Source organism: Mobula hypostoma, unplaced genomic scaffold, assembly GCF_963921235.1.
Source record: "Mobula hypostoma unplaced genomic scaffold, sMobHyp1.1 scaffold_64, whole genome shotgun sequence".
Lineage (NCBI taxonomy): Eukaryota > Metazoa > Chordata > Chondrichthyes > Myliobatiformes > Myliobatidae > Mobula > Mobula hypostoma.
In genome coordinates, this window is record NW_026948239.1 from 210,817 (window position 1) to 238,144 (window position 27,328).

The window sequence follows — 27,328 nt, forward strand, 5'->3', positions numbered from 1 at the left end:
ATCAATGGGACTAAGCAGATAATAGGTCAGTGTGGACTAGATGGGCAGAAGAGCAAGTTGCTGGTTTGTAGAGTTTGATGACTGTGGCTAGGTCAAACTATGGCAGGGTCACTGTTCATGTTTCCCCAGGGAAATTGCTGGTGAACTGCAGCAGGTTCATACTTCACTGCCAGGCTCCACGAGGGGTCCAGTGTCAGCCTACAGCAGGGAATTGGCAGTGAGGAGCAGACAGCAAATTCAGGACAATTGTGCACGTGTGACAGACCAAAGCCAACTGGTGGTAATGTTGAGTAAGACGTTTGGACTGAAATTGTCAGCTGCCTCACGTGGAATGTAGTGTTCTGTGTGGTGTGTGGCTTTTCACCAAAATTCAGTTTGGGTGACAGTAGGTGAATGCACTACAGTAGCACAAGGAGCATTAGAAAGCTATTTCTTTGTAATTATGTGTTAACTGTAGATGCCTGGAATATTTTCAGTGATATTAATTCTGCACTTCCCAGTGCTAACATTATATGCTGTGGTAATTATAGACTCAAATTGGAAAGTCACAAGGAACAGAAGGTAACAGAACCATGAGGCATGTTGGGATATTGATAAAAAAAACAAGGGTCAGCAGTTCAAATGAGAGACGATAGTCAGTGTTACCTGGTCAATTGAAAATGGGATTGAAGGTAGACTGAGAATGAACTGAGAAACAAGTCACTATATATTTGATTTGTGGAAAACCCGTGGGTCATCAGAAGATCACAGATTGGTGAATGGCCATTAAGGTCGAACATTGAGAACATGATGTGATGTCAGACTGAGTGGTGTAAAGTGGTTCTCTGACCACTTGCAATGTCCGTCAAGTGTCACCTGTCCATCATTGTATGTTTGCTAACTTGTCTAAAAATGAATGTGTTCAGAAAACTGGAGAGAGGCTTGTATTGGTGAATAACGGTTCAGGGTTTCCACAGATGAAAACTCTTTTCTTGATGTTGACCACAAGCATTGCAGGATTTTCATAGCCCAGAGGTGCCGTTACACCGGTTCTGTCGGTCTGTGATAGATTCAGTAGAATCTACACTCAGTCTATGTTCCTTCCACTTACGTGATACTCTGGCCCAGTGAAGTGATCCTCGCCCATCAACATGAAGCCGACTCCCTCCACACCCTCCTCAATCGCCTGCTCCAGTCGCTCCATGTAGAATCTCGTCAACAGGAACAGTTGGTGATCCTCACAATTTGACAGGAAGTTGGAGATTGCGGGGTTCAGATCTGTAGTCAGTCACAGAACATAAAATAGTAGAGTGTACCATCCGTATGCGGACACGATGCCAATTTAAACCAATCCCATCTTCAGGAACATGTTCAATATCCCTCCGTTCCCGGCCTACTCATGAGTTCAAACGCATCTCAGATGCTGCTGAGTATCTGTTTCCAGTCCCTCCCTTGGCAGCTCATTCCAGACACTGATCACCCTCTGTGGAAAACATGCTTCCTAAATCCCCTTTAAACTTTACCCTCTAATCTTAAGTCTATTCCCTCTGGTGTTTGTGGTGAAACTCGTCTGCACCCTCTCCAGACCCTCCACATCATTCTCGTGATGTGGTTACCAGATTTCTGCACAATATTGAAATAATCTCTTAACCAACGTTCAGCCAGTTACATCCCAACTTTAACAAATACCTCAACTCATCGTTATCACGGTACCAATTGTGTTGCTACTTTCACGGAGCTATGCATATCCATCACAAGACCAGTCCGTACATCAATCGTATTAAAGTTCCCAGCATTCACTGTGCACATCGCTCGCGAACTTGGCCTCCCAAAGTGCAACTTCTCACATTTGCCTGAATTAACTGTACTTGGCGACTCTCTGTTCATATTTCTGATTGGATGCTGAACACTTTGACAACAGTCCCAAATTTACTCAACTCTGCCAACTCTGTAAATCAACAAATCCGTCCACTCAGTATATTATTTTGAGTAAATCATAGTTTATTATAAATGTATTTACATCACACAAGATGCTTGGCGAAACAGTGCTCCTTGCGGGCACTACTGGTCACAGACCTTCAGCCAGAACAACGCTCCTCCAGTCCTGTGCCCAAGACAACTTTGAAATTAATTTACAAATTCTCTGATTAAAATTCCTCAAGCAGAAACGTGGATAGTTAATTTCTCTCTATAGATGAGACCTGCCCTGTTCAGTCCCTCCAGCATTTTATGTGTTGCCCTCTCTATTTACCATTTTGTTTTACTTTAATTCTATTCGCCAAGGACATTTCATTGCTTCAGTAGACCGCACCCCACCCCCGATTTCCTGTTTAAAATTTCTCTTGCTCGCTGTCTCCCGCACCCAGCCCGTTCTCCCAGAATATAACGTTCCTTCACTCAACCACAGAAAACAGACACCGGGAAACTCCCTTCACGTCTATTGTGCAACAACCCGGAAATCCATGGAGAATTCACTATTGCTGTTCCAAAAGAGAAAACAACATCTGTTTCTCTCACTAGCTGTTGAAGGCATTTCCCACATCAGGATGTACCAAATACTGGCAGAAATTCTATCTGTTCCCTGGACTGTTACATTGCCGCTGCTATATTCCTCTCTGGGTTTCGCCCACACCCACCTTATTCAGGAGCTCCTTCCCCTTTCACTCAGGTGAAGATTTGCACGGTGAGCGGAGTGATTGAACCATCCCCGTTGTTAGGTCCCTGCGCTGGACCTGGTGAATTGTTCCAGTGCTCAAGGTCGCTTTACCAGTAGGGTCAATGATCCTGTTTTATGGTACTTTCTCTCTATCACCCAAGTCTATTCCTCTGAACTATTGATGATTTGACTACACGTGTACCATGATGACAGAGTTTTAATGAGAAAGACCCCAGTGAACATACCTGTGTCCATTCTGACTCTGACTGACGTTGGTTGATTGTCGTCTGCTTGTCTGCCGTCCGGGTGGAAGAAAGCACCACCTGCTGGCGATGATCTGAATTACACCAACAAAACAGAGTGAGTCAGTTACTCTGACCTTCATAATTTAAACCACTTTTGTAAGGTCATTGCTCACTCTGCTGCATTCCAGGGAGTAAATGGAGATTGGAACAAATACCTCCAACTAAACACAAAGTTCAAGAAGAAAGCAAGGTAATATAAGGAAACTTTTTTTTTAAGGGAGTGATGCATTGAAGCTGAAGAATCCAACAGAATTAGAAAAAAAAACCAAGATATCTGTTGAAGAAAATTAGAGAAGCCAAAGGAACATTTCATGTAAAATAAGTATAGGAAAAGACAAAGAAGGGAAGGACCTTGCAGAAGCAGAAGACATCAAAAAGAGAATGCAGGATTACAGTTGCCAGAAACACACAGAAGAATTGTAGGAAGATCCAACAGCGAAGACACCTGCAATGACTCCCTCGTCGATCTAGAGCCGGACATTCTGGAAAGTGAAGTCGAATTGGCGTTAGAAAACGCTGCCAATAATAAGGCTGCAGGGTGTGACAAGATTCCAGCTGAATTGTTTAAAACTCTGAAAGGTGATGCTGTAAACGTGTTGCATGCAATTTTCCAGCAGATCTGGAAAAAAAAAACAACGATGACCTTTAGGCGGGATAAAGATCAATTTTTATCCCAATACCCAAGAAGGGAAATGTAAAGTAATGTTCAAATTACCGAAAAATTTCACATGGTAGCAAGTTAATGCTAAAGATCATTCAAACAAGACACCAGCAATGTATGGTAATCAAGAACTGCCAGGTGTACAAGCTGGTTTTAGAAGAGGCAGAGGCACCAGAGACCAGATTGCTAACCTACGCTGGATAATGGAGAAATCGAGGGAATTCCAGTAAAGTATTTATCTCTGTTTTATTGACTACTCTAAAGCATTCGATAGTGTGGACCACAATAAACTATGGCAAGTCCTTAAAGTGGACATCTGATCTACCTTATGAGAAACTTGTACGAAGATCAAGAAACGACAGTTAGAACTGGACACGGAACAACGAACTGGTTCAACACTGGGAAAGGAGTATGATAAGGCTGCATACTGTCACCCTGCTTATTTAACCTCTATACTGAACACATCATGAGGAATGTTGGTCTCGCGGACTCAAAGTTGCCGGATGAAAAATTAACAAACTCAGATACAACTGTAATGGCTGAAAACGAGGAAGATCTGAGGAAGCTTCTGATGAAAGTGAAAGAAGAGAGTGAAAACCTGGCCTCTTGTTCATTATTAAGAATACCGGCCAGCCCTATCAGCTCCGTGGTAATAAATGGAAAGGAAGTGGAAACAGTAAGTGATTTTGTCGGTTAACACAATTTTTCTATAGATGCTAAATGCAGCCACGAAATTTAATAGCTCTTACATCTGGGGGTGGCAACAATGGGAAATTTAGATAAAATACTGAAGCGCAGAGACATGACGTTGTCTACGAAGGACCGTAGAGTCAAGTCTATGGTATTTACAGTTGTAATGTACGGCTGTGAGAGCTGGACTATTCGTGAGGCTGAATACAAAAGATTCTATGCCTTTGAACCTGGATGCTGAATGGAAGTGTTAAGAGTTCGTTGGACAACAAGAAGATCCAACAAGCCAATACTTGAAGAAATACAGGCAGACTGCTCACTCGGAAGCTTGAAAAGTTGAAATATTCTGGCCACATCATGAGAAGACAGGATTCCTTGGAGAAGACTCTTATGTTAGGCAAAATAGAAGGTAAACGAAGGAGAGGATGACAGAGGCTACGATGGATAGATAATATTACTCAGAAAATGGGTTTGACCTTGGCGGATCTTAGAGCGACAGTTTCTTACAAGAAGGCTTGGTGTGCAGAAACACTTTTATTTGGCTGGATTCATGGGCTTTCATGTACGTTTGAATGACTATTGAATTTGAACATAAATTGTACAATGAATGTATCATAAGCAAAATACAGAATAAACATAAATGTTTTCGGTCAATAACAGACTTGTAATTGTTGCAATTTGTCCTTCAGATAAATTGATAATGCAGACAGGAATCAACAAGGCTCCAAGCATCTGTCCCACAATATCTAGTAGCACAGTCTGCTGGCCCAGTGTGAGTCTGTTTACTCTGTTCTTTAAAACCAGACACCTCAAGCAAAAAGCAGCTACAGGGACCCTCTAGCCCAGTGTGAAATAAAGTAAGATCATTCGTTGCGCTCAAAATCATACCCACGTCGCAATTGCAGGGCAACACTTTACCGGTGTCCACTACAATATACTGAAGCCATTTTCATTCTCGCTAGTTCAGAGGCTGTTACCTCCTGTTCTCCCACTTTCAATCCGTCGCCTTTACAGCTCCGCAAACTCCTTTTTGAGGAAGAGTGGCATTTAAAAGAAAAGAGCTTATTGGATCTTTCCCAGGAGTCAGGGTTAAACATGAGGAACTATTTAATGACGAAGGCCATTGGCTGCTGTGCTAAATTGGCATTTGCTGTCACCAATGGGAGACAAGTATGTTTCATGTCACTTCACGGCAGATATCTGACAGATTCCGGGAGCGCGCAGCGTGATTAAATCTTCTCAACGTCAGCCCGGGAGCGCGAGGGTGACGGCGCTCCGCGAGAGGGCGCGCGCGGGCAGTGGGCGGGGCGGTGAGCTGGTGCGCGCGGTAGACGGGGAGACTGTCGAGTCAGGGACAGGGAACGGGAGCGCTGCCCTCGGTTCCTCGGTCCCGTACCGGGCTGGCCAGCTCACCGAGTGAGTCAAAAGTTCGACCCCCTAACGCAGCCGGGGCACACTTTTAACGCACAAAGCTGAATGCAAATCATTAAGTGAAGCAAACTGCTTGTGTTCAGTTGAATTATTACAAGTAAAATCATATCTCCCTTCACAATTAAGCTTACATTAATTAAATTGTCAGAGTTTTTCCAGTCAACACAACAAAACACAGAACTGGACCACTCGGCCCCTCGAAACTGTTGCTGCGGAAAATGTGACCACGGCTGATCTGATCTAAAATTTCATTACATATTCCCACATGTCCATCACTGTAACACTTCAAGCCCGCTGTTTATTAAAAATCTCGGCCTTCAACAGAATAACAGTCTTTGCCTCCACTGGCCGTTGAGGAGAGGACTTCAAAACACCCAAGATCGACACAGGAACAACAGATGCATTCGTCTGAAATAGGCAATTCTGGAAACGGAACAGGTGTTTGCTGTACGGATCTCGCACCTTTGCTTTGAAACTGGTGGGCGTTGTTTTTAATCTTTACCTAACCTGTGGAAAATGTCAGCCGTGCAAACAGGAAACAGTAGGAACACAAAAAGCACCACCAGAGTTAGCTTAAAAAACAAATATCTCCTTGATCGCTGATCCAATGAGCAGATAACCGATTGTTTGGAAATAAAGATCAGAAATAAATATCAGAAACTGAATTATTCTCACCTTAATTCTCCAGAATATTCTGACAGTGTGAATAGTGTATATCGTTTCTTACAAATAACCCCGGCCACTGCCCCACACGGATCTCTCGTAACCATGACAACACACACAACACTGCAGGAACTCAGCAGGTCAGGCAGCTCTATGGATGGGTGTAAACAGTCGACGTTACGGACCGAGTCCCTTCATCAGGACTGGAATGGAAAGGGGAAGCGGGCAGATGATTGACTGATTTGGAAGGTGCGGCTTCTTGTTCTGTGAGACTCGGTGCTCAGGGTCTGCGTGTAAGCAGCTGCCTGTCCGTGTACATTCCTCAGAACAGGGAGCGGCCGTTCCGCTGAAATCAAATCCAACCAATTCGACAAAACACTGTCATTCAAGCGTGAAGAAAGTTTAATGTTATATTTAACCCTTTCTGCTACATGGCGCGATGTAAAGAACATTACATGCAGCCTCCAAGCTGACTGTACTTTTTTTTTTCCATACTGTCTGGCCTGCTGAGTTCCTCCAGCATTTTGTGTGTGTTGCTTGGATTTCCAGCATTTGCTGATTTTCTCTTGTTTGAGAGAGATCGGTGACGGGTCACTGACCCGTGGGATGTTTCATATGTCACTACCGGGGTGAAAGTTGCCTCTGCTCGCACTCAGTAGTAACTACCCTGGAAAGTATTTCTGGTTAATGGCAAAGACCTCGTTTCTCTTAATCCGTTTGGACAGTGATTGACTCATTAACATGAACATGTCAGGACTCCCTTCTCCCACTAAATTCACTCCCGATCACGACCAAAGCCGAGCCTCGCTGTAAACGCTGAATAATTATACAGGATCATAGACAACACTTACCTCTGGTGTTGTAACCGGACGGCGTTCAGTGTGGTCCCGGGAGATCACAGACTGACTTCCCGGGTGACCGACAATGTTCCTGCACCGGTGTTCTCACCCTGTACGGAGAGTTGAGTCTGAGCTGCGGCTCCCGAGGCCACTCGGCTGTGATGTGTCCGTCGCTCATTACAGATGGACAGGGCCGGGTGAGCCGGGGGAGAGCGGGACTGCCGCAGTCCGGGTCACACTGACTCTCACCGGCTCAGGACGGGTCTGACAGCGGGAGTGGGATCAATGTAGCAACCCTAAAGAGGAAAACAAACCGGCTGCGTTAACCTTTCTGTCCGGATTTCCGTGTCGATCTCTCCTTTTTCTTTCATCGCAACCAGTGGGGCGGAGTTTCTCTGTTTAACTCAGCGAGTCCCAGGTTGCGAATTTTATCCATTCCGGGTTCTGGGCGGGTCTGAGCTCCGTCCCGTGTGTAAACGAGACTGTCCGGCGTAGGTACAGTTTCAGCTCAAACGTCCCTCACCTGTTCAGTACAGTGAGCTGTCTTTCTGCTGCAACTAAACTAAACAAGTTCGACTGGAAAGGAACTAGGAAAGATTGTTGTATTTCCATCCGGACAACGATTGTCACAAGAAACCCCCTCGCCCACGGTTAACAACGGGTTTCATTCCACAAACAGTAATTGTTGATCCACACCCCGCCGGAAATACTTGTGGAATTCGTTTCTCTTTAAAAGTATTTATTCCAAATGGCCAGAAGTTTTACCGAGGGAGGGAGTGACGCACTCACTGAAAATTCACTTATGTTTAAATGGCCGACAGGGAGGGAATGATGCTCTGATTGAAAATGAGCACGGGGGGAGGGGGAGTTGTGTGCTGATTAAAAAGGAAGCCTGACTCCCCTCTATCTCCTGACCTAACCCTCACTCTCCTCATCCCTCTACCCATCTACCCTATCTATACTCCTCATGATTTTGCAGACCTCCATCAAATCTCCCCCAAATCTTCTGCGTTCCAAGCAACAAAGTCGTGACCTATTCAATCTTCCCTTATAACTTGGGCCCACCAATCACGGCAACAACATCCTTGTAAATTCCCGGTATACTCTGTCACCCCTATTTACATTTTTCCTGTGGGTATGTTACGTAAGCTGCACACGATACTCCAAATTAGGCCTCATGACCGTCTTAATTCATGCAATCTCATGTACTGAATACTTAAATTTATGAAGACCAGTGTGCCTATTTTTTCTTTACTGCCTTACCCAGGTGTGCAGTCACTTTCTATGAATTGTGCACCTGCATTCCCGGAAGCCTTTGTTCTACGGCACTCCTCAGTTCCCTAACGCACACTGTGTAAGACCTCCTCTGGTTGATCCTACCCGTGCAACAGCTCGCAGGCCTGTATTAAATTCCATCTGCCATTATCAGCATTATCCCACCTGACGCAAATCCCGCTGCAAACTCTGATAGTCTTCATCGCTTCAAATACACCCCAGACCGTGGCGTCATCCGCAAACTTGCTGATCCGTTTCATCTAATTATCATCGAGATCATTGATATAGAATCATGACAACAACCGATATCAGCACTGACGCCTGCGGTATTCCACCAGTCACAGGTTTCCAGTCAGAGAGGCTACTATCTGCTACCACTATTTGCCTTCCTCCTCCATGCCAATGTCTACTCCCATTTACTACCTCACCTTGATTGCCAAGAGAATTAACTTTATTGGCCAGCATCCTACGCGGGACCTTGTCAAATGCCTAGCTAAAGTCCATGTGGACAATATCTATTGCCTTGCCTTCATCAACTTTCCTGGTAACATTTCTTGAACCTCAATAAGATTTTCTAGAACATACAAACTCACGTTGGATATCCCTAATCAGCCCTGTTTATTTAAATACTCGTATATCCGGCCCTTCCAATATCTTCACACGACTGATATCAGGTGCACTGATTTAATTTCCTGGCTTAATTCTGGAGCCTTTTTTAAACAGCGGATCAAAATTAGCTGTCCTCCAGTCCTCTGGTATCTCCCCTGTCTTTGAGAATAACATAAACATATCGGCTACTTCCCTACAATTTCCGCACTCGCCTCCATCGGAGTCCGAGGGGTCAACCTGTCAGTCGCTGGGGTTTTATACATTCGAATTTGCCCAATATGTCAAACATCCATGGCTTCACTTCTCCTTTGCTTAACTTCTATAGATTCTTTTCCCGAGTGAACACAGAAGCAAAAATCCACTTAAGAACTCCTATACCTTCTTAGTTTCCATGCATACATGACCATTCTGATAATCCAGACGATAAATTGCGCCCCCTGCAATCATTTTGCTTTTAAGATATCTGTATAATCCCTCTCCTTGTCAGCTAGGACAACCGTACGCAACCCTATAGCCTTCCTGGTTTTTTTCCTCAATGTTATCTTGATTTTCCTCGACTCCATAATTGCATCATCTTTTTCCCTTCCTGCCTACACCTGTTATGCACCTATATTTTTCTCTATACCACGGCCTCAATATCTCTTGAAAAACTGGTAGATTTACCTTTTATTCGGACAGGCACATTGAAGTCTACAAATTTTATCTTTCAGGGTCTCCCACTTACCAAGTACACATTTGCCAGAATATAGCCAATTCACACTAGTCAGATCCTTTCTGATACCATCAAAAGTGTTCTTTCTCCAATTTAGAATCTCAACCCCTGGAGCAGAGCTATCATTGTCCACACTTCCTTTGAATCTGATGACATTGTGTTCACCGATGCAAAGAGTTTCCCAACACAGACTTCTGTTACGTGTCCAGTCCCAGTCCCTAATGGGAGATCAAGTATCACAATTGTGTTTTTGGGACTTCAATGTGCTGATCGACGAAACTTTCCTGAAGACATTTGTCAAATACATGAGTACATCTACTCAATATACAGCATGAGAGTTCCCGTCCGTATGTGGAAGGTTAAAATGAAAATATAACGAATTATGTTTCTTCCAATATTCTCTGACACCTACTAATTTGTTCCACTAAATCCCGCAGACTCTCTCAGGTGGTCTGTAAGACAGATCCATTAACATGGTCAACAATTTTTATTTCTCCGATCTACCCATAAAACCTCACGAGATGAGTTCTCTCATCAGTCTTTATTGCACACTGCCGTGACATTTTCCCTGCGTACCGAAACCACCCGCTACCCTTTAACCCCTCCGGCTCTGTCGTGTCTAAAACAACGGAACCACAGATGCTGGAAAATCAAGCAACACACACAAAATGCTGATGGAACGCAGCAGGCCAGGCAGCATCAATAGGAAGAAATACAGTCGACGTTTCGGGCCGAGACCCTTCGTCAGGACTAACCAGAACCACAGGATATCGAGCTGCCAGTCTCTATAATGGTGACGATATCATAATTCCATGTGTTGATCCATAATCTAAGCTCATCTGCCTTTCCTTCAATACTTGTTGCATTGAAATACACGCAGCTCAGAACAATAATCACAACATGTTTAACCTTCGATTCCTGACTTTGCTGAGGTCTTAACAACATCTGTTTGAGAAACTTGGATAGGTACATGGATGGGAGGGGATGGACGGCAGGTCAATGGGTCTCGACGGATTAACAGTTCGACACGGAGGCCCAGAACTGTGCACAGAGAACTCCCGGTGTAGGAAGGGAGAATAGGAATCATTCGCAGTAAAGCAGCCGGTTGCTAAAAAAAAAAATCACCATATGGGATTGGAGATCGGGAAACGTGCGTGGTAAACACCCCCGCTGTGGAATACCACGACCGGCAACCACAACCTCTACGGTAGATTTGTACAGTGACTTGTGATCAGCTATGATGAACATCCTTGCCACTGTGGATGAATAAATATTTAATCCAATACTTCTGGCCTCCCTCACTCGTCTTTGCCTCCTCACCACCGCTCTTCATCCTGTTCTCTTCTCCATGTCTCTGCCTCATCCTCCACACTCGCCCCGCTCTACTCACCACCCATCAACCTCGCCGTCCTTTCTCATCATCCCCCCTAGTGTTCACCTTCCTACCCCTCCGCACCCCACACTTTAACTCCTTCTACCTCAATCCCGTCTCCCTGACTGCTCTGTTATTGATGTCATTCTCACTCGCCCGTCTTTCCTCATCGCCCAACTCGGTCACACATCCTCCTCAATGTACAGCCCACCGCCCCTCCCTACTCACTGCTGATATCCCTCACCCCTCCCTCCTTGCCAGCCTAGTCACACCCCTCCTTACTTGCTGCCCCCCTCGCTCACCCATTCCTCCTTCGACATCCCACTCGCTCACCCTTCCGTGGATACCACTTATTCCACCTTCCCCTCCTATTCTCCTTAACCCTATCTCCTACTCCCTCACTCTCCCCACCATTTACTCCTTCCGCACTCTAACTCCTATTCTCCTTAACCCTATCTCCTACTCCCTGTCACTCCCTCACTCTCCCCACCATTTACTCCTTCCGCACTCTAGCTCCTATTCTCCTTAACCCTATCTCCTACTCCCTCACTCTCCCCGCCATTTACTCCTTCCGCACTCTAACTCCTATTCTCCTTAACCCTATCTCCTACTCCCTGTCGCTCCCTCACTCTCCCCACCATTTACTCCTTCCGCACTCTAACTCCTATTCTCCTTAACCCTATCTCCTACTCCCTGTCGCTCCCTCACTCTCCCCACCATTTACTCCTTCCGCACTCTAACTCCTATTCTCCTTAACCCTATCTCCTACTCCCTGTCGCTCCCTCATTCTCCCCACCATTTACTCCTTCCGCACTCTAACTCCTATTCTCCTTAACACTATCTCCTACTCCCTGTCACTCCCTCACTCTCCCCACCATTTACTGCTTCCGCACTCTAACTCCTATTCTCCTTAACCCTATCTCCTACTCCCTGTCGCTCCCTCACTCTCCCCACCATTTACTCCTTCCGCACTCTAACTCCTATTCTCCTTAACCCTATTTCCTACTCCCTGTCGTTCCCTCACTCTCCCCACCATTTACTCCTTCCGCACTCTAACTCCTATTCTCCTTAACCCTATCTCCTACTCCCTGTCGCTCCTTCACTCTCCCCACCATTTACTCCTTCCGCACTCTAACTCCTATTCTCCTTAACCCTATCTCCTACTCCCTGTCGCTCCCTCACTCGCCCCACCATTTACTCCTTCCGCACTCTAACTCCTATTCTCCTTAACCCTATCTCCTACTCCCTGTCGCTCCCTCACTCTCCCCACCATTTACTCCTTCCGCACTCTAACTCCTATTCTCCTTAACCCTATCTCCTACTCCCTGTCGCACCCTCACTCTCCCCACCATTTACTCCTTCCGCACTCTAACTCCTATTCTCCTTAACCCTATCTCCTACTCCCTGTCGCTCCCTCACTCTCCCCACCATTTACTCCTTCCGCACTCTAACTCCTATTCTCCTTAACCCTATCTCCTACTCCCTGTCGCTCCCTCACTCTCCCCACCATTTACTCCTTCCGCACTCTAACTCCTATTCTCCTTAACCCTATCTCCTACTCCCTGTCACTCCCTCACTCTCCCCACCATTTACTCCTTCCGCACTCTAACTCCTATTCTCCTTAACCCTATCTCCTACTCCCTGTCGCTCCCTCACTCTCCCCACCATTTACTCCTTCCGCACTCTAACTCCTATTCTCCTTAACCCTATCTCCTACTCCCTGTCGCTCCCTCACTCTCCCCACCATTTACTGCTTCCGCACTCTAACTCCTATTCTCCTTAACCCTATCTCCTACTCCCTGTCGCTCCCTCACTCTCCCCACCATTTACTGCTTCCGCACTCTAACTCCTATTCTCCTTAACCCTATCTCCTACTCCCTGTCGCTCCCTCACTCTCCCCACCATTTACTGCTTCCGCACTCTAAATCCTATTCTCCTTAACCCTATCTCCTACTCCCTGTCGCTCCCTCACTCTCCCCACCATTTACTGCTTCGGCACTCTAACTCCTATTCTCCTTAACCCTATCTCCTACTCCCTGTCGCTCCCTCACTCTCCCCACCATTTACTGCTTCCGCACTCTAACTCCTATTCTCCTTAACCCTATCTCCTACTCCCTGTCGCTCCCTCACTCTCCCCACCACTTACTCCTTCCGCACTCTAACTCCTATTCTCCTTAACCCTATCTCCTACTCCCTGTCGCTCCCTCACTCTCCCCACCATTTACTGCTTCCGCACTCTAACTCCTATTCTCCTTAACCCTATCTCCTACTCCCTGTCGCTCCCTCACTCTCCTCACCATTTACTCCTTCCGCACTCTAACTCCTATTCTCCTTAACCCTATCTCCTACTCCCTGTCGCTCCCTCACTCTCCCCACCATTTACTCCTTCCGCACTCTAACTCCTATTCTCCTTAACCCTATCTCCTACTCCCTGTCGCTCCCTCACTCTCCCCACCATTTACTCCTTCCGCACTCTAACTCCTATTCTCCTTAACCCTATCTCCTACTCCCTGTCGCTCCCTCACTCTCCCCACCATTTACTCCTTCCGCACTCTAACTCCTATTCTCCTTAACCCTATCTCCTACTCCCTGTCGCTCCCTCACTCTCCCCACCATTTACTGCTTCCGCACTGTAACTCCTATTCTCCTTAACCCCATCTCCTACTCCCTGTCGCTCCCTCACTCTCCCCACCATTTACTGCTTCCGCACTCTAACTCCTATTCTCCTTAACCCTATCTCCTACTCCCTGTCGCTCCCTCACTCTCCCCACCATTTACTCCTTCCGCACTCTAACTCCTATTCTCCTTAACCCTATCTCCTACTCCCTGTCGCTCCCTCACTCTCCCCACCATTTACTCCTTCCGCACTCTAACTCCTATTCTCCTTAACCCTATCTCCTACTCCCTGTCGCTCCCTCACTCTCCCCACCATTTACTGCTTCCGCACTCTAACTCCTATTCTCCTTAACCCTATCTCCTACTCCCTGTCGCTCCCTCACTCTCCCCACCATTTACTGCTTCCGCACTCTAACTCCTATTCTCCTTAACCCTATCTCCTACTCCCTGTCGCTCCCTCACTCTCCCCACCATTTACTGCTTCCGCACTCTAACTCCTATTCTCCTTAACCCTATCTCCTACTCCCTGTCGCTCCCTCACTCTCCCCACCATTTACTCCTTCCGCACTCTAACTCCTATTCTCCTTAACCCTATCTCCTACTCCCTGTCGCTCCCTCACTCTCCCCACCATTTACTCCTTCCGCACTCTCTCCTATTCTCCTTAACCCTATCTCCTACTCCCTGTCACTCCCTCACTCTCCCCACCATTTACTCCTTCCGCACTCTAACCCCTATTCTCCTTAACCCTATCTCCTACTCCCTGTCGCTCCCTCACTCTCCCCACCATTTACTCCTTCCGCACTCTAACTCCTATTCTCCTTAACCCTATCTCCTACTCCCTGTCGCTCCCTCACTCTCCCCACCATTTACTCCTTCCGCACTCTAACTCCTATTCTCCTTAACCCTATCTCCTACTCCCTGTCTCTCCCTCACTCTCCCCACCATTTACTCCTTCCGCACTCTAACTCCTCTCTCTCTCTGCCTCTTTCCTTCATCCTCTCTCCTCTTCCACTCCCCTCTCTCTACGCCTCCCATTACCTTCTCACCATCCATCCGTCCCTCTCACTCCCTTTCTCTCAGTCACTCTCCCCACACTTTACCCCCTCTTTGTTCCTCCCTCTCTCTGGCCCTTCTTTTCCTCTCTGTCCCTCTCTCCAATCTCTGTCCCCCTTTTTCCTCCTTCTAGACCTCTCTGACCCTAATTCCCTTCTCCCAACCTCACTCCCCCTCATTCTCTGTCTCCCACTTCGTTCCCCCCTACGTCTCACTCTCTCACTCCCCGCTCTCGGTCCCTCCCGCTCCCTCCCCTCTCTCTCGCCCTCTACCCTCACTGCCCATCTCTCACTCCCCATCTCTCTCCACTCACTCTCTACAGCCCCCACACAAATTTATTGTCCATCTGTTCACCTTCCACGCACTCATCCTACCCTTCCCCTTCCCCTCACACTCACCCTTACATCAACAGCAGTTAACAGTTTAGTGGGACCTGTGACTGCAAAGGCTGCAGGTTCATTACACATGGTAATGTCCCTTAATTTACAGAATGTCGCAGTTCGGAATGGCACGGACTGGTTTATTGCTCCCTTTCTCTGTCCTTTATTTCCCTCTCCGACCCTCTCCCCCTCTCTGTCCCTCTCTCCCCTCTTTCGAGACCTCTCACCCTGCTCTCCTTCTCCCCACCGCACTCCCCCTCTCTGCCCCACTCCCTTTCTTTCCCTCCCCACGTCTCAGTCTGTTACCCCACCTCTCTCTTGCCCTCTCCCTTAATTTCCCATCTCTCACTCCCACTCTCTCTACTTAGAAAACATAGAAACATAGAAAATAGGTGCAGGAGTAGGCCATTCGGCCCTTCGAGCCTGCACCGCCATTTATTATGATCACGGCTGATCATCCAACTCAGAAGCCTGCACCAGCCTTCCCTCCATACTCTCTGATCCCCCTAGCCACAAGGGCCAAATCTAACTCCCTCTTAAATATAGCCAATGAACTGGCCTCAACAGTTTCCTGTGGCAGAGAATTCCACAGATTTACCACTCTCTGTGTGAAGAATTTTTTCCTAATCTCAGTCCTAAAAGGCTTCGCCTTTATCCTCAAACTGTGACCCCTCGTTCTGGACTTCCCCAACATCGGGAACAATCTTCCTGCATCTAGCCTGTCCAATCCCTTTAGGATTTTATACGCTTCAATCAGATCTCCCCTCAATCTTCTAAATTCCAACGAGTACAAGCCCAGTTCATCCAGTCTTTCTTCATATGAAAGTCCTGCCATCCCAGGAATCAATCTGGTGAACCTTCTTTGTACTCCCTCTATGGCAAGAATGTCTTTCCTCAGATTAGGGGACCAAAACTGCACACAATACTCCAGGTGTGGTCTCACCAAGGCCTTGTACAACTGCAGTAGTACTTCCCTGCTCCTTTACTCGAATCCTCTTGCTATAAATGCCAGCATACCGTTCGCCTTTTTCACCGCCTGCTGTACCTGCATGCCCACTTTCAATGACTGGTGTATAATGACACCCAGGTCTCGTTGTACCACCTTTTTTCCTAATCGGCCACCATTCAGATAATAATCTGTTTTCCTATTTTTGCCACCAAAGTGGATAACTTCACATTTATCCACATTAAATTGCATCTGCCATGAATTTACCCACTCACCTAACCTATCCAAGTCACTCTGCATCCTCTTAGCATCCTCCTCACAGCTAACACTGCCACCCAGCTTCGTGTCATCCGCAAACTTGGAGATGCTGCATTTAATTCCCTCATCCAAGTCATTAATATATATTGTAAACAACTGGGGTCCCAGCACTGAGCCTTGCGGTACCCCACTAGTCACTGCCTGCCATTCTGAAAAGGTCCCGTTTATTCCCACTCTTTGCTTCCTGTCTGCTAACCAATTCTCTATCCACATCAATACCTTACCCCCAATACCGTGTGCTTTAAGTTTGCACACGAATCTCCTCTGTGGGACCTTGTCAAAAGCCTTTTGAAAATCCAAATATACCACATCCACTGGTTCTCCCCTATCCACTCTACTAGTTACATCCTCAAAAATTCTATGAGATTCGTCAGACATGATTTTCCTTTCACAAATCCATGCTGACTTTGTCCGATCATTTCACCGCTTTCCAAATGTGCTGTTATCACATCTTTGATAACTGACCCCACCACCGATGTTAGGCTAATCGGTCTATAATTCCCCGGTTTCTCTCTCCCTCCTTTTTAAAAAAAAAAACGGGGTTACATTAGCCACCCTCCAATCCTCAGGAACTAGTCCAGAATCTAACGAGTTTTGAAAAGTTATCACCAATGCATCCACTATTTCTTGGGCTACTTCCTTAAGCACTCTGGGATGCAGACCATCTGGCCCTGGGGATTTATCTGCCTTTAATCCCTTCAATTTACCTAATACCACTTCCCTACTAACGTGTATTACGCTCAGTTCCTCCATCTCACTGGACCCTCTGTCCCCTATTATTTCTGGAAGATTATTTATGTCCTCCTTAGTGAAGACAGAACCAAAGTAATTATTCAATTGGTCTGCCATGTCCTTGCTCCCCAGAATCAATTCACCTGTTTCTGTCTGTAGGGAACCTACATTTGTCTTTATCAGTCTTTTCCTTTTTACATATCTATAAAAGCTTTTACAGTCAGTTTTTATTTTCCCTGCCAGTTTTCTCTCATAATCTTTTTTCCCCTTCCTAATTAAGCCCTTTGTCCTCCTCTGCTGAACTCTGAATTTCTCCCAGTCCTCAGGTGAGCCACTTCCTCTGGCTAATTTGTATGCTTCTTCTTTGAAATTGATACTATCCCTAATTTCTCTTGTCAGCCACGGGTGCACTACCTTCCTTGATTTATTCTTCCCCCACATAATTTCAGCTTCCCCCTCTCCAGCTTCCAAATTCCACACACTCACCCTACCCTTCCTCTTCTTGTAAAATTTGTAAAGTTTTGTAAACTCACAGAAAACAGGGCAGCAAATTTAACTGATAACGTTACAGGTTCGAGACCCCAGTTCATGTTCTTTATTTCACATTAAAGGCTCTATCATTCTGCACTTCAGCAGAAATGGTTACATAGAATATTAAAGTGACTTTGTTCACACTCCATTGAGAGTGATTTGTCGAACCGGTTGCATTTGATTTCAGCAGTTGTGAAGAAAGTGTGTGTGGCAGTTTGCAATGACGTCAAAACGCTGTTGGACTATTCTTGGGGAATCATTCAACTTTTGCCATTTATCAAAAGTTCCTGTTAAAAGAAAGGACGGGGTTGAAAAGACAGGAGAACATTAGATGGCCAGGGAGGTGATAAATTTGGTCAGGAAGGAAAATGAAACGTACGTAAAGCTTCAGATGTTAGGATCAAACAAAACAGACGAGGTGTATAAAGACACCAGAACATAACTGAAAAAGGAAATTACGAAAGAGAAAAGGGGGTCATGAAAGATTCTTGGTAAGTTCGATTAAGGTGAATCCTAAGGAACTCTGTACATTCATCAAGATCAGGAGGATAACTAGGGAGAGACCCTAATGCATTTTCTTCAGTAACCAGCTCTAATCACGTCAGGCAGGCACCAACCGCATTATTCACAAAGCTACATGTTATATTATATCAAAGAACGCCTCACAAATAACTTCTTTGGAAAGGATCTCCAGTCTAGCAGATGAGCTGAGGCATCGTTGTGTCGATTTTAAAACACAGAGCAAAGCAACATTATCTCACAAAATGGAGGATGTAAAACAGTTCCACAAAATGGCGGCTTCCGTCTCCAAGCACGTGGCAGGAGCAAAGACAATTCACCTGTCTGCTTCCACTGTCCTTGACCCATTCGAGTTCGACATTTTCTTCCAGATTTTAAATCCGCCATGGCCAACAAATTGACAAGAATGAGTTGAATTGTTCAACTTCCAGGTTAAGTGGTTAAAATAATATGGTCCAATCATCACCGTCGTTCTGCATTTATTAAAAAATTACAGCACAGCAACGTGTGCCAACATCTCTTCAGATCCAGAGTCAACTGTTGAGATATTAGTCAAATTAACTTTATACAGACAGGCCGTAATAGGGACAGCAGTAGACAGTCCAGATACACATAACTCATGACCTGGCCAAACAGCTCTCGCCCCGGATAACCACGCCGTTGCGATACTAAATCCGATCACTGTTGCCCCATTCTACGCCCCATCCTGCGACACTGATGGCATTACAAGTGTCCAAGACCGAGCCCCACCCGGTTCTCTGATTGCCATTACTGGTGTTCCATTCTACATCCCAACCTGGGACAGTGATGGCATTACTAGTGTACCTTTCTGAGACTAATCCTGGGGCACTAATGACATCGTGGGAGAATGTTTGTGTTTCCATCGATTTTGGGAGAGAGAGGATGTGGCGGGTGCAGTCGTCGCACGGAGTTAAAAGGGATTTCAGACACCCCAGAACAACAGGAGTTGTGTTCTATGACTGTTTCGGAGATGTGGTCATTTTTGCTGCAGTTGGAAGATTCCACATCCCTTAAAAGGGTAACAATCATACCAGTGCCCAAGGAGAGCAGCATGAGCTGCATTAAGGACTATATTCCATAGTACTCACACTACTGTGAGAGGTTTGCGATGCCTTGAATTAGCTCTTCCCTTAGCAAGGACCTGAGCCCACTGTCATTTGACTGTATCCACAATAGGCCACAATGCGATTCCATCGGCTCATCATGCGGCTTTGGATTACTTTGACAATACGAATACTTATATCAGAATGCTGTTTCTCGACCAGAGGTCAGCCTGTAATGCAATTATTCTTAGAGATCTGATCAAAAGGCCTTTCTACCTCCCTCTGCAACTGGTCCTCGATTTCCTCACCGGGAAACCACAATGTGTGCCGATCTCCACCTCGCTGTCAATCGATACTGAGGGAGTTGTGTACAGGCCACCTAACGGTAGTAGTGAGGTTGGAGATGGCATCAAACAGGAAATTAGAAATGAGTGCAATAAAGGAGCAGCTGTTATAATGGGTGACTTCAGTCTACATATAGATTGGGTGAATCAAATTGGTAAGGGTACTGAGGAAGAGGATTTCTTGGAATATATGCGGGATAGTTTTCTGAACCAACATGTCGAGGAACCAACTAGAGAGCAGGCTATTCTGGACTGGATATTGGGCAACGAGGAAGGGTTAGTTAGCAATCTTGTCGTGCGATGCCCTTTGGGTAAGAGTGACTATAATATGGTGGAATTCTTCATTAAGATGGAGAGTGATATAGTTAATTCAGAAACAAAGGTTCTGAACTTAAAGAGGGGTAAATTTGAAGGTATGAGACGTGAATTAGCTAAGATAGACTGGCAAATGATACTTAAAGGATTGACGGTGGATATGCAATGGCAAGCATTTAAAGATCGCATGGATGAACTGCAACAATTGTTCAGCCCAGTCTGGAAAAAGAATAATTCAGGGAAGGTAGTGCACCCGTGGCTGACAAGGGAAATTAAGGATAGTATCAATTCCAAAGAAGTAGCATACAAATTTGCCAGAAAAAGTGGCACAGCTGAGGACTGGGAGAAATTCAGAGTCCAGCAGAGGAGGACAAAGGGCTTAATTAGGAAAGGGAAAAAAAGATTATGAGAGAAAGCTGGCAGGGAACATAAAAACTGACTGTAAAAGCTTTTACAGATATGTGAAAAGAAAAAGATTGGTTTTAAGACAAATGTAGGTCCCTTACAGTCAGAAACAGGTGAATTGATGATGGGGAATAAAGACATGGCAGACCAATTAAGTTTAGTACACGTGGGAGTGGGGTGGGACTGCACCCGGTCATGATATGAGGCGTTCTGATCCCACTCAGGAGCGCAAGGTACACAGAGAGGGACTGAATGTTCGCGATGCTGACTCCCCGGCAGGAGTAGCAACGTGACAGGAAGAGCGGGGTTAAGGTGTTACTGGGAGAGAGATACAGTGAATACAGATGGACGAACAGAAGGTTAGAAAAATCCTTGAGCCAAGTCACACATTTCCCATTCTTCCAGGTCACGGGATTAATCATCTAATCCCGCACTAGTCTAGTATTAAAGCCCATGTCGCGATTGTCGCAAAAGTCGGACCAGAGCAACACCACAAATCCTATTTACAAATGTACTGTGTTTCCAATGTTACCTAATGCCATGACCGGGCTACAGATAACCAATGGAGGCCCATTGACTCAGCCCCATTTAGCGGAGCCTGATCCCGCGTCCAACAGCATGGAGCCACTCACAATGTTTCATATGAATCCGTATTTGTTGCACAAAAGGAGCGAACCCAAAATAACCTTTTCCCACATAAGTTTATAACATACACTCTAAAACAACATTGTGACAAATTGCGACAGCCTTGGCAATTGGCTCATCTGTCAATATGCATCTGCAAAACTTCAAAAGCTACTTCCCTTCACCCAACCGACAGATCTTATTTTGGGGTCTATGACAACTACAAAATGCTGGAGGAAATCATAGGTCGGGCAGCATCTAGGGAGAGGAATAGACAGACGACGTTTCGGGTCGAGGGATTTCTCTCCATAGATGTTGCCAGGCCTGGGGACTTCCTCCAGCATTTCAATAGACAATAAACAATAGACAATAGGTGCAGGAGTAGGCCATTCGGCCTTTCGGGCCAGCACCGCTATTCACTCTGATCATGGCTGATCATCCACAAGCAGTACCCTGTTTCTGCTTTCTCGCCATATCCCTTGACTCCGCTATCTTTAAGACCTCTATCTAACACTTTCTTGAAAGAATCCAGCGAATTGGCCTCCACTGCCTTCTGAGGCAGAGCATTCCACACATCCACAATCCTCTGCGTAAAGAAGTGCTTCCTCAACTCCGTTCTAAATGGTCTACCGCTTATTTTTAAACTGTGGCCTCTGGTTCTGGACTCCCCCAACATCGGGAACGTGTGTCCTGCCTCTAGCGTGTCCAATCCCTTAATAATCTTATATGTTTCAATCAGATCCCCTCTCATCCTTCTAAATTCCAGTGTATACAAGTCCAGCCCCTCCAATCTTTCAACATATGACATTCCCGCCGCCCCTGGAATTAACCCAGTGAATCGACGCTGCACTGCCTCCATGGCAAGAATGTCCTTTCTCAAATTTGGAGACTAAAACTGCATTTTATACTCCAGGTGGGGTCTCACCAGGGCCTTGTACAACTGCAAAAGGACCTCTTTGCTCCTATACTCAACTCCCCTCGTTATGAAGGCCAATATGCCATTAGCTTTCTTCACTGTCTGCTGTACCTGTATGCTTACTTTTCGGGTGCGAATCTCTTTTTTTTTCCGCATCCGCAAAATCTCTGGTGTTTACTCTCTCCGCAGCCTCCTTTTCCCTGCTATTAAGTATTTAAAATCACACTTATTCTGCATTACTATTACCTCTATATCTCCATTAAAGGACATTCGGAATCCTTAGTTAACATCTACGCCGAGTTTTCCCCTTTGAGCTGCTGTTCTTTCACAGCACCGTGTAATAACGAGCATCTCGTCCCGGTCATCTTACAGTCACATCTCCTAGCGCTATTAGGCCGGCCTCAGATATGATGCTGTCGGAGTAGTAAGGAAAACAATATTATGGCTTCCTTAGGGATGCCAGAAGGGCTTAGACAATGGATATCATTTACCTGAATTTTCAGAAGGCGTTTGATAAGGTGCCACACGTGAGACAGGTTAACAAGATAACATCTGATGGCGTTACAGATATGATACTGGCATGGAGACTGGAATGCCTGACAGGCAAGAGGCAACATGAGGGAATAAAAGGGGCCTTTTCTGGCTGGCTGCCGGTGATTAGTGGTGGTTCTCAGGGGTCAGTATTGGGACAGCTACTTTTCACATTGTTTGTCAATGATTTAAATAATAGAATTGATGGCTTTGTGGCAAAGTTTGTGGATGATGCGAATATAGCTGGAGGGGGTAGGTGGGGCTGAGGAAGCAACGCGATTGCAACAGGATTTAGGCAAATTGGAAGAATGGGTAAAAAATTGGCAGATGGATTAATTGTTGGGAAATGTATGGTAATGCTTTTTGGTAAAAAGATCAATAGTGCAGACTATTATCTAAATGGAGAGAAGTTTCAAACATCGGAGATGCAGAGGGACTTTGAAGTCCTCATGCAAGACTCCCAGAAGGTTAATTTACAGGTTGCGTCTTTGGGAAAAAGGCAAATGTAATGTTGGCATTTATTTGAAGTGGAATAGAGTATAAAAGCAAGCAGATTATGCTGAACCTTTATAAGACACTGGTTAGGCCGCGCTCGAAGTATAGCTAACAGATTTTGACTCCATATTTCAGAATGGATGTGTTGTCATTGGAGAGTCCAGAGGATGTTCACGGGCATGATTCCGGGAATGAAGGGGTTAACATATGAGAAGCGTATGTCAGCTTTGAGCCTGAACTCAGTGGAATTTAGAAGAATGTGTGTGGATCTGATTGAAACCTACTGAATGTTGAAAGGACTAGACAAGATGGGCGTAGAGGGGCTGTTACCGATGGTGACGGTATCCTGAAATAGAGGGCAGAGCCTCAAAATTGAGGGGCGACCATTTAGAACAGAGGTAAGGAAGATTGTTTGTTTATCCAGAGAGGAATGAATCTGTGGAATACTCTGCCACGGACTGCGGTGGAGGCCAAGCCCAGGAATATATTTAAGGTGGAAGTTGATAGTTTCCTGATCGGTCAGGGCATTAAAGGATATGGCGAGAGGGCAGGTGTATGGGGTTGAGTGGGATCCGGGATTAACCATGATAGAACGGTGGAGCAGACTCGATGGGCTGAATGGCCTAATGCTGCTCCTCTATCTTATGGTCTGAGGTTCAGGGACTTCAGGAAATTCTGGATGTGGTGATAAATTGGCTTCGCCATCGGCCGTGCGGGAGAAACCAGCAAATGCTGAAAGATGGTTTAACCCTCTGACTGGTGACCAGTGGGTGGTGGGATATCCCAGGGATCGGCGCTGGGTCCATTGCTGTTTATCACCTATGTCAGCGGCCTGGATGATGTAATTTTAGATTAGATTCTTTTTAGATTTTCCTGTTCTCCTCCCTTCCAAACATTACGGCAATGTTTGGCTTTGGTTCAGCGACAGGTAAGTTACATGTGTTCTGCTCCGTTCACATTAAATTGATTTACGGTAACTGTCGTCAGAGCTTTTCTTGTGAACATGACACACAGAATTGACCACTCAGTCCATCGAGCTTTCTGTCCCACACAGTGAAATCATGATTTTCGCTTTGCAATACCACGTGCTGCTTTCTGAAACTGTTTCCCCATCCCTACCCCCAGATGTTTGCAATGTATCGAAGCCTTAAGCAAAATCAAAGTCTTTGCTTTCACACGACGTTGAGGAGATCAGCTCGAAACACCCACAATATACACAGTCACATAGAAGAAAGAACATGAATTCATCTGAAATGACAAGTTTGGATACGGAACCCGTGTTGGCTAAACAGCTTTTCGCGCACTGGCTTTGAAATCGTAACCCCTGGTTCGAGAACTGCTTTTATGTTTGACATAAATTGTGGAAGCTCTCACACGTGCAGACGGAAAACTGCAGGATCACTGACACCACCACCGCCCGAGGAGGGTTACAATAGAAATGGTGACTTCTTGATCACTGATCCAAAACACAGATAACGTGCTGATTGGAAATAAAGATCCGAAATAAATAACAGAATTTGAATTAGTCTCACCTCAATTCACCAAGAATGTTCAGTCTCCGTGTCGATATATTTTCGAGTGGTTTTCTGCTAACTTCATTCCAGCCAGTCCAGCGACAGATATTTATTATCTATGGGGGAGGGCCCGGTGTTGCTGTTCTGTGAGACTCACAGCGCGATTTTCTGTGTACAAGCTGCTGCCTGTCCACAGGGCGGATCCTCTGCTGAAACCAAACAAACCAGTTCAACTCCACTGCAGCTGTACACAAAGGTGGCTTAATGTTGTATTTAATTATTTCTGTTACAGAAAATAAAACAATAAACACCCGTTGATATAGAAAAGAAAGTTCCCCAGTGTCTGCAGTCTGAATGATTACTGGTTACGATTGCGACCAGACTTTGTGAGATTGCAGCATTTAATTTTACCACAAACTGCCATCATTTGTAGTTTTCATATCATACTTTGCGGTTTAATTAAATAAATTGCTCTGTGGCATTCTCTACCGTCACGTTCCGAACAGTAAAACCGTAAAATCTCACGGTCGTCCTGTTATTCTGGGTAGTTAGTTTTAATTGTGTGTGCGTGTATCTGTGTCTCTGTGTGTGACTGTGAGAGAGACAGAGAAATCGGAGAAGGGACCCGGCCCTGCCCCGCGGGACATTTTTGATATTATTATCCGTGAACAAGTTTCATCTGTACTGCCTCAGTAGAAACCACCCTAAAAAATGTGTGTGAGTGAAGGTAACAATGTCGTTTCTTTTAATGCATTTGGTCAACAATTTCTTCGTTGAACGTGTCAGAGCTGCCTTCGCCCCTTGTATGCCCTCCCGATCCCGACAAAAGCCGAGCCCCGCTGTAATCGCTCACTGATTTGCAGAATCGGAGACAACATTTACCTCTGATGTTGATACCGGACGGTGTTCAGTGCTGTCCCGGATGACAAATGTGCCGACCACGCACCGAGAATTCAGTCAGTGCTGCCGCTCCCGACCCTATTCGGTTATAGAGTGTCAGTCGCTGACTACAGACAGACAGGTCCGGATGAGCCGGGGTAAATGAGGCAGTTCGTAGTTCTGGTACCACACCTCCTCACCGGCCTGGTACAGGTCGGTCAGCGGGGGAGAGGGGACTAGGACAAATGCAGAAAACAGAGACAGAACTACAGAGGCTGTGTGAACCTTCCCTCGCGGTCGCAGGTAGTTTCTGTCTGGATTTCCGGGTGGATCTCTCTTGTTCACCTTATTCCTCTGACGCAACCAGCGGGGCGGAGCTTCTCCGTGTTATTCAGCCAATCCTAGGCTGTGAATTTGATCCAGTCGGGTTGAGGCTCCACCCCGCGTGTGAACGGGGCTGTCCGGCGCTGGGCGAGTTTCAGCACAAACACTACACGCCCGTCACAGCTATTTCGGCGAACCGTTCTTTAAGGCGTTTCAGAGCGGGGAGGATTAATGAAGAAGGGGTGGCGTTACCAATCAGAGAAAATGTCACGGCAGTGCTCCGTCAGGAGAAATTGTAGAAACCCGACTACTGAGGCGTTCTGTGTGGAAATGAGAAATAATTAAGGTATGGCCACGTTAATGGGGCTATATTAAAGACAACCCAACAGTCCTAGGGATTTAGAGGAACACATTTGTAAGATCCCAGACTATTGCAAGAACCTTGTAGTTGTTACAGTAGGTGATTTTAATTTCCCACATAATGGCTGGGAATCCCATATTGAAAATGGACGAGGTGGGATAGAGATGGTCAAACGTTTTCTTCATCGGTCCGCCGAAATCCCAACGAGCGAGCCTGAAATACTGAATCTGCAATGAAGCAATGGGGCAGGGCAGGGGACAGAAGTTTGTGTATGGGGACACTTTGTATCCACTGACCACGATGCCATAATGTCCACGTAAACATGCAAAATGTTAGGTCTGACCTGTGGGTTGAGATTCTGAATTGGAGAAGGCACAATTTTGATGTTATCAGAAAGGATTTGGCAAGTGTGGATTGAGACAGGCTGCCTTCTTGCAAAAGTGTACTTGGATGGTGCGAGGCCTTTAAAAAAGAAGTTTGAGACTACAAAGCCTGCAAGTGTCTGTCAGATGAAAGGTAAGAATAACAAGTATAGGAACATTGATAGCCAAGAGATACTGAGGCGCCGGTTAAAAGAGGAAATGAGGTTCACAGCAGAGAATGGCAAGTAGGATCACATGAGGTCCTTATGGAGTATAACAAGAGCAGGAGAACGCTCAAGAAAGAAACCCGGGAGGCTAAAAGAAGGCATGATGTTCCTCTAGCAGACAAGGTGAAAGAAAATCCTTGGGAATTCCACAAACATGTTCAAAGCAAAAGGATTGCAAGGGATAAATTCGACCTTTGGAAGACCAGACTGATAATCTGATATAGTCTGATGTTGCAGTGTTTCAGTGGAGTAAGGGAAATTACATCGGAATGAGAGAGGAGTTGGCCAAAGTAAATTGGATGGAGTTGGTGGCAGGAATGTCAGCAGAGCAGCAAAGCCGTGCGTTTCTGGAAAAAAAATGAGGAATCTGCAGGACGTGTGTATTCCAAATATGAAGAAATACTCAAATTGCAAAATAGTACCACTGTGGCTGACAAGAAAAGTCAAAGCCATTGTAAAAACAAAAGAAAGGGCATACAACAAAGCAAAAAGTGGTGGAAAGATAGAGGATTGGGAAGTTTTTAAAACCCTACAGTAACTAAAAAATCATTAGAAGGGAAAGAATGAAATATGGAAGTAAGTTGGCAAATAATATCAAAGTAGATAGTAAAAGTTTCTTTTTAAGTAGGTTAAAAATAAAAGAAACCAAGGTATTAGGGTCGAGGAAGAGGAAAATAGA

The 27,328-nt window shown here is 45.7% G+C and overlaps 1 protein-coding gene across 3 annotated transcripts in view; it reads right to left on the reverse strand.

Moving 5' to 3' along the window:
* LOC134342136 (NACHT, LRR and PYD domains-containing protein 3-like) overlaps positions 1–25,633 on the reverse strand; it is a 38,465-nt gene extending 12,832 nt beyond the window's left edge. The window contains exons 1-5 of one of the 3 annotated variants that reach the window (XM_063040102.1): positions 25,379–25,633; positions 24,515–24,705; positions 7,237–7,520; positions 2,881–2,972; positions 1,091–1,257 (exon numbers count right to left, since the gene is read on the reverse strand). In XM_063040102.1, the coding sequence (XP_062896172.1) occupies positions 1,091–1,257; positions 2,881–2,890 (177 nt within the window). In that variant the 5' untranslated portion in view covers positions 2,891–2,972; positions 7,237–7,520; positions 24,515–24,705; positions 25,379–25,633. Of the gene's footprint in view, positions 1–1,090; positions 1,258–2,880; positions 2,973–7,236; positions 7,521–24,514; positions 24,706–25,378 lie in introns of those variants that run through there. The other 2 variants (XM_063040101.1, XM_063040100.1) reach the window with 2 other exon arrangements.
* Between the last annotated feature and the right edge of the window lie 1,695 nt (positions 25,634–27,328).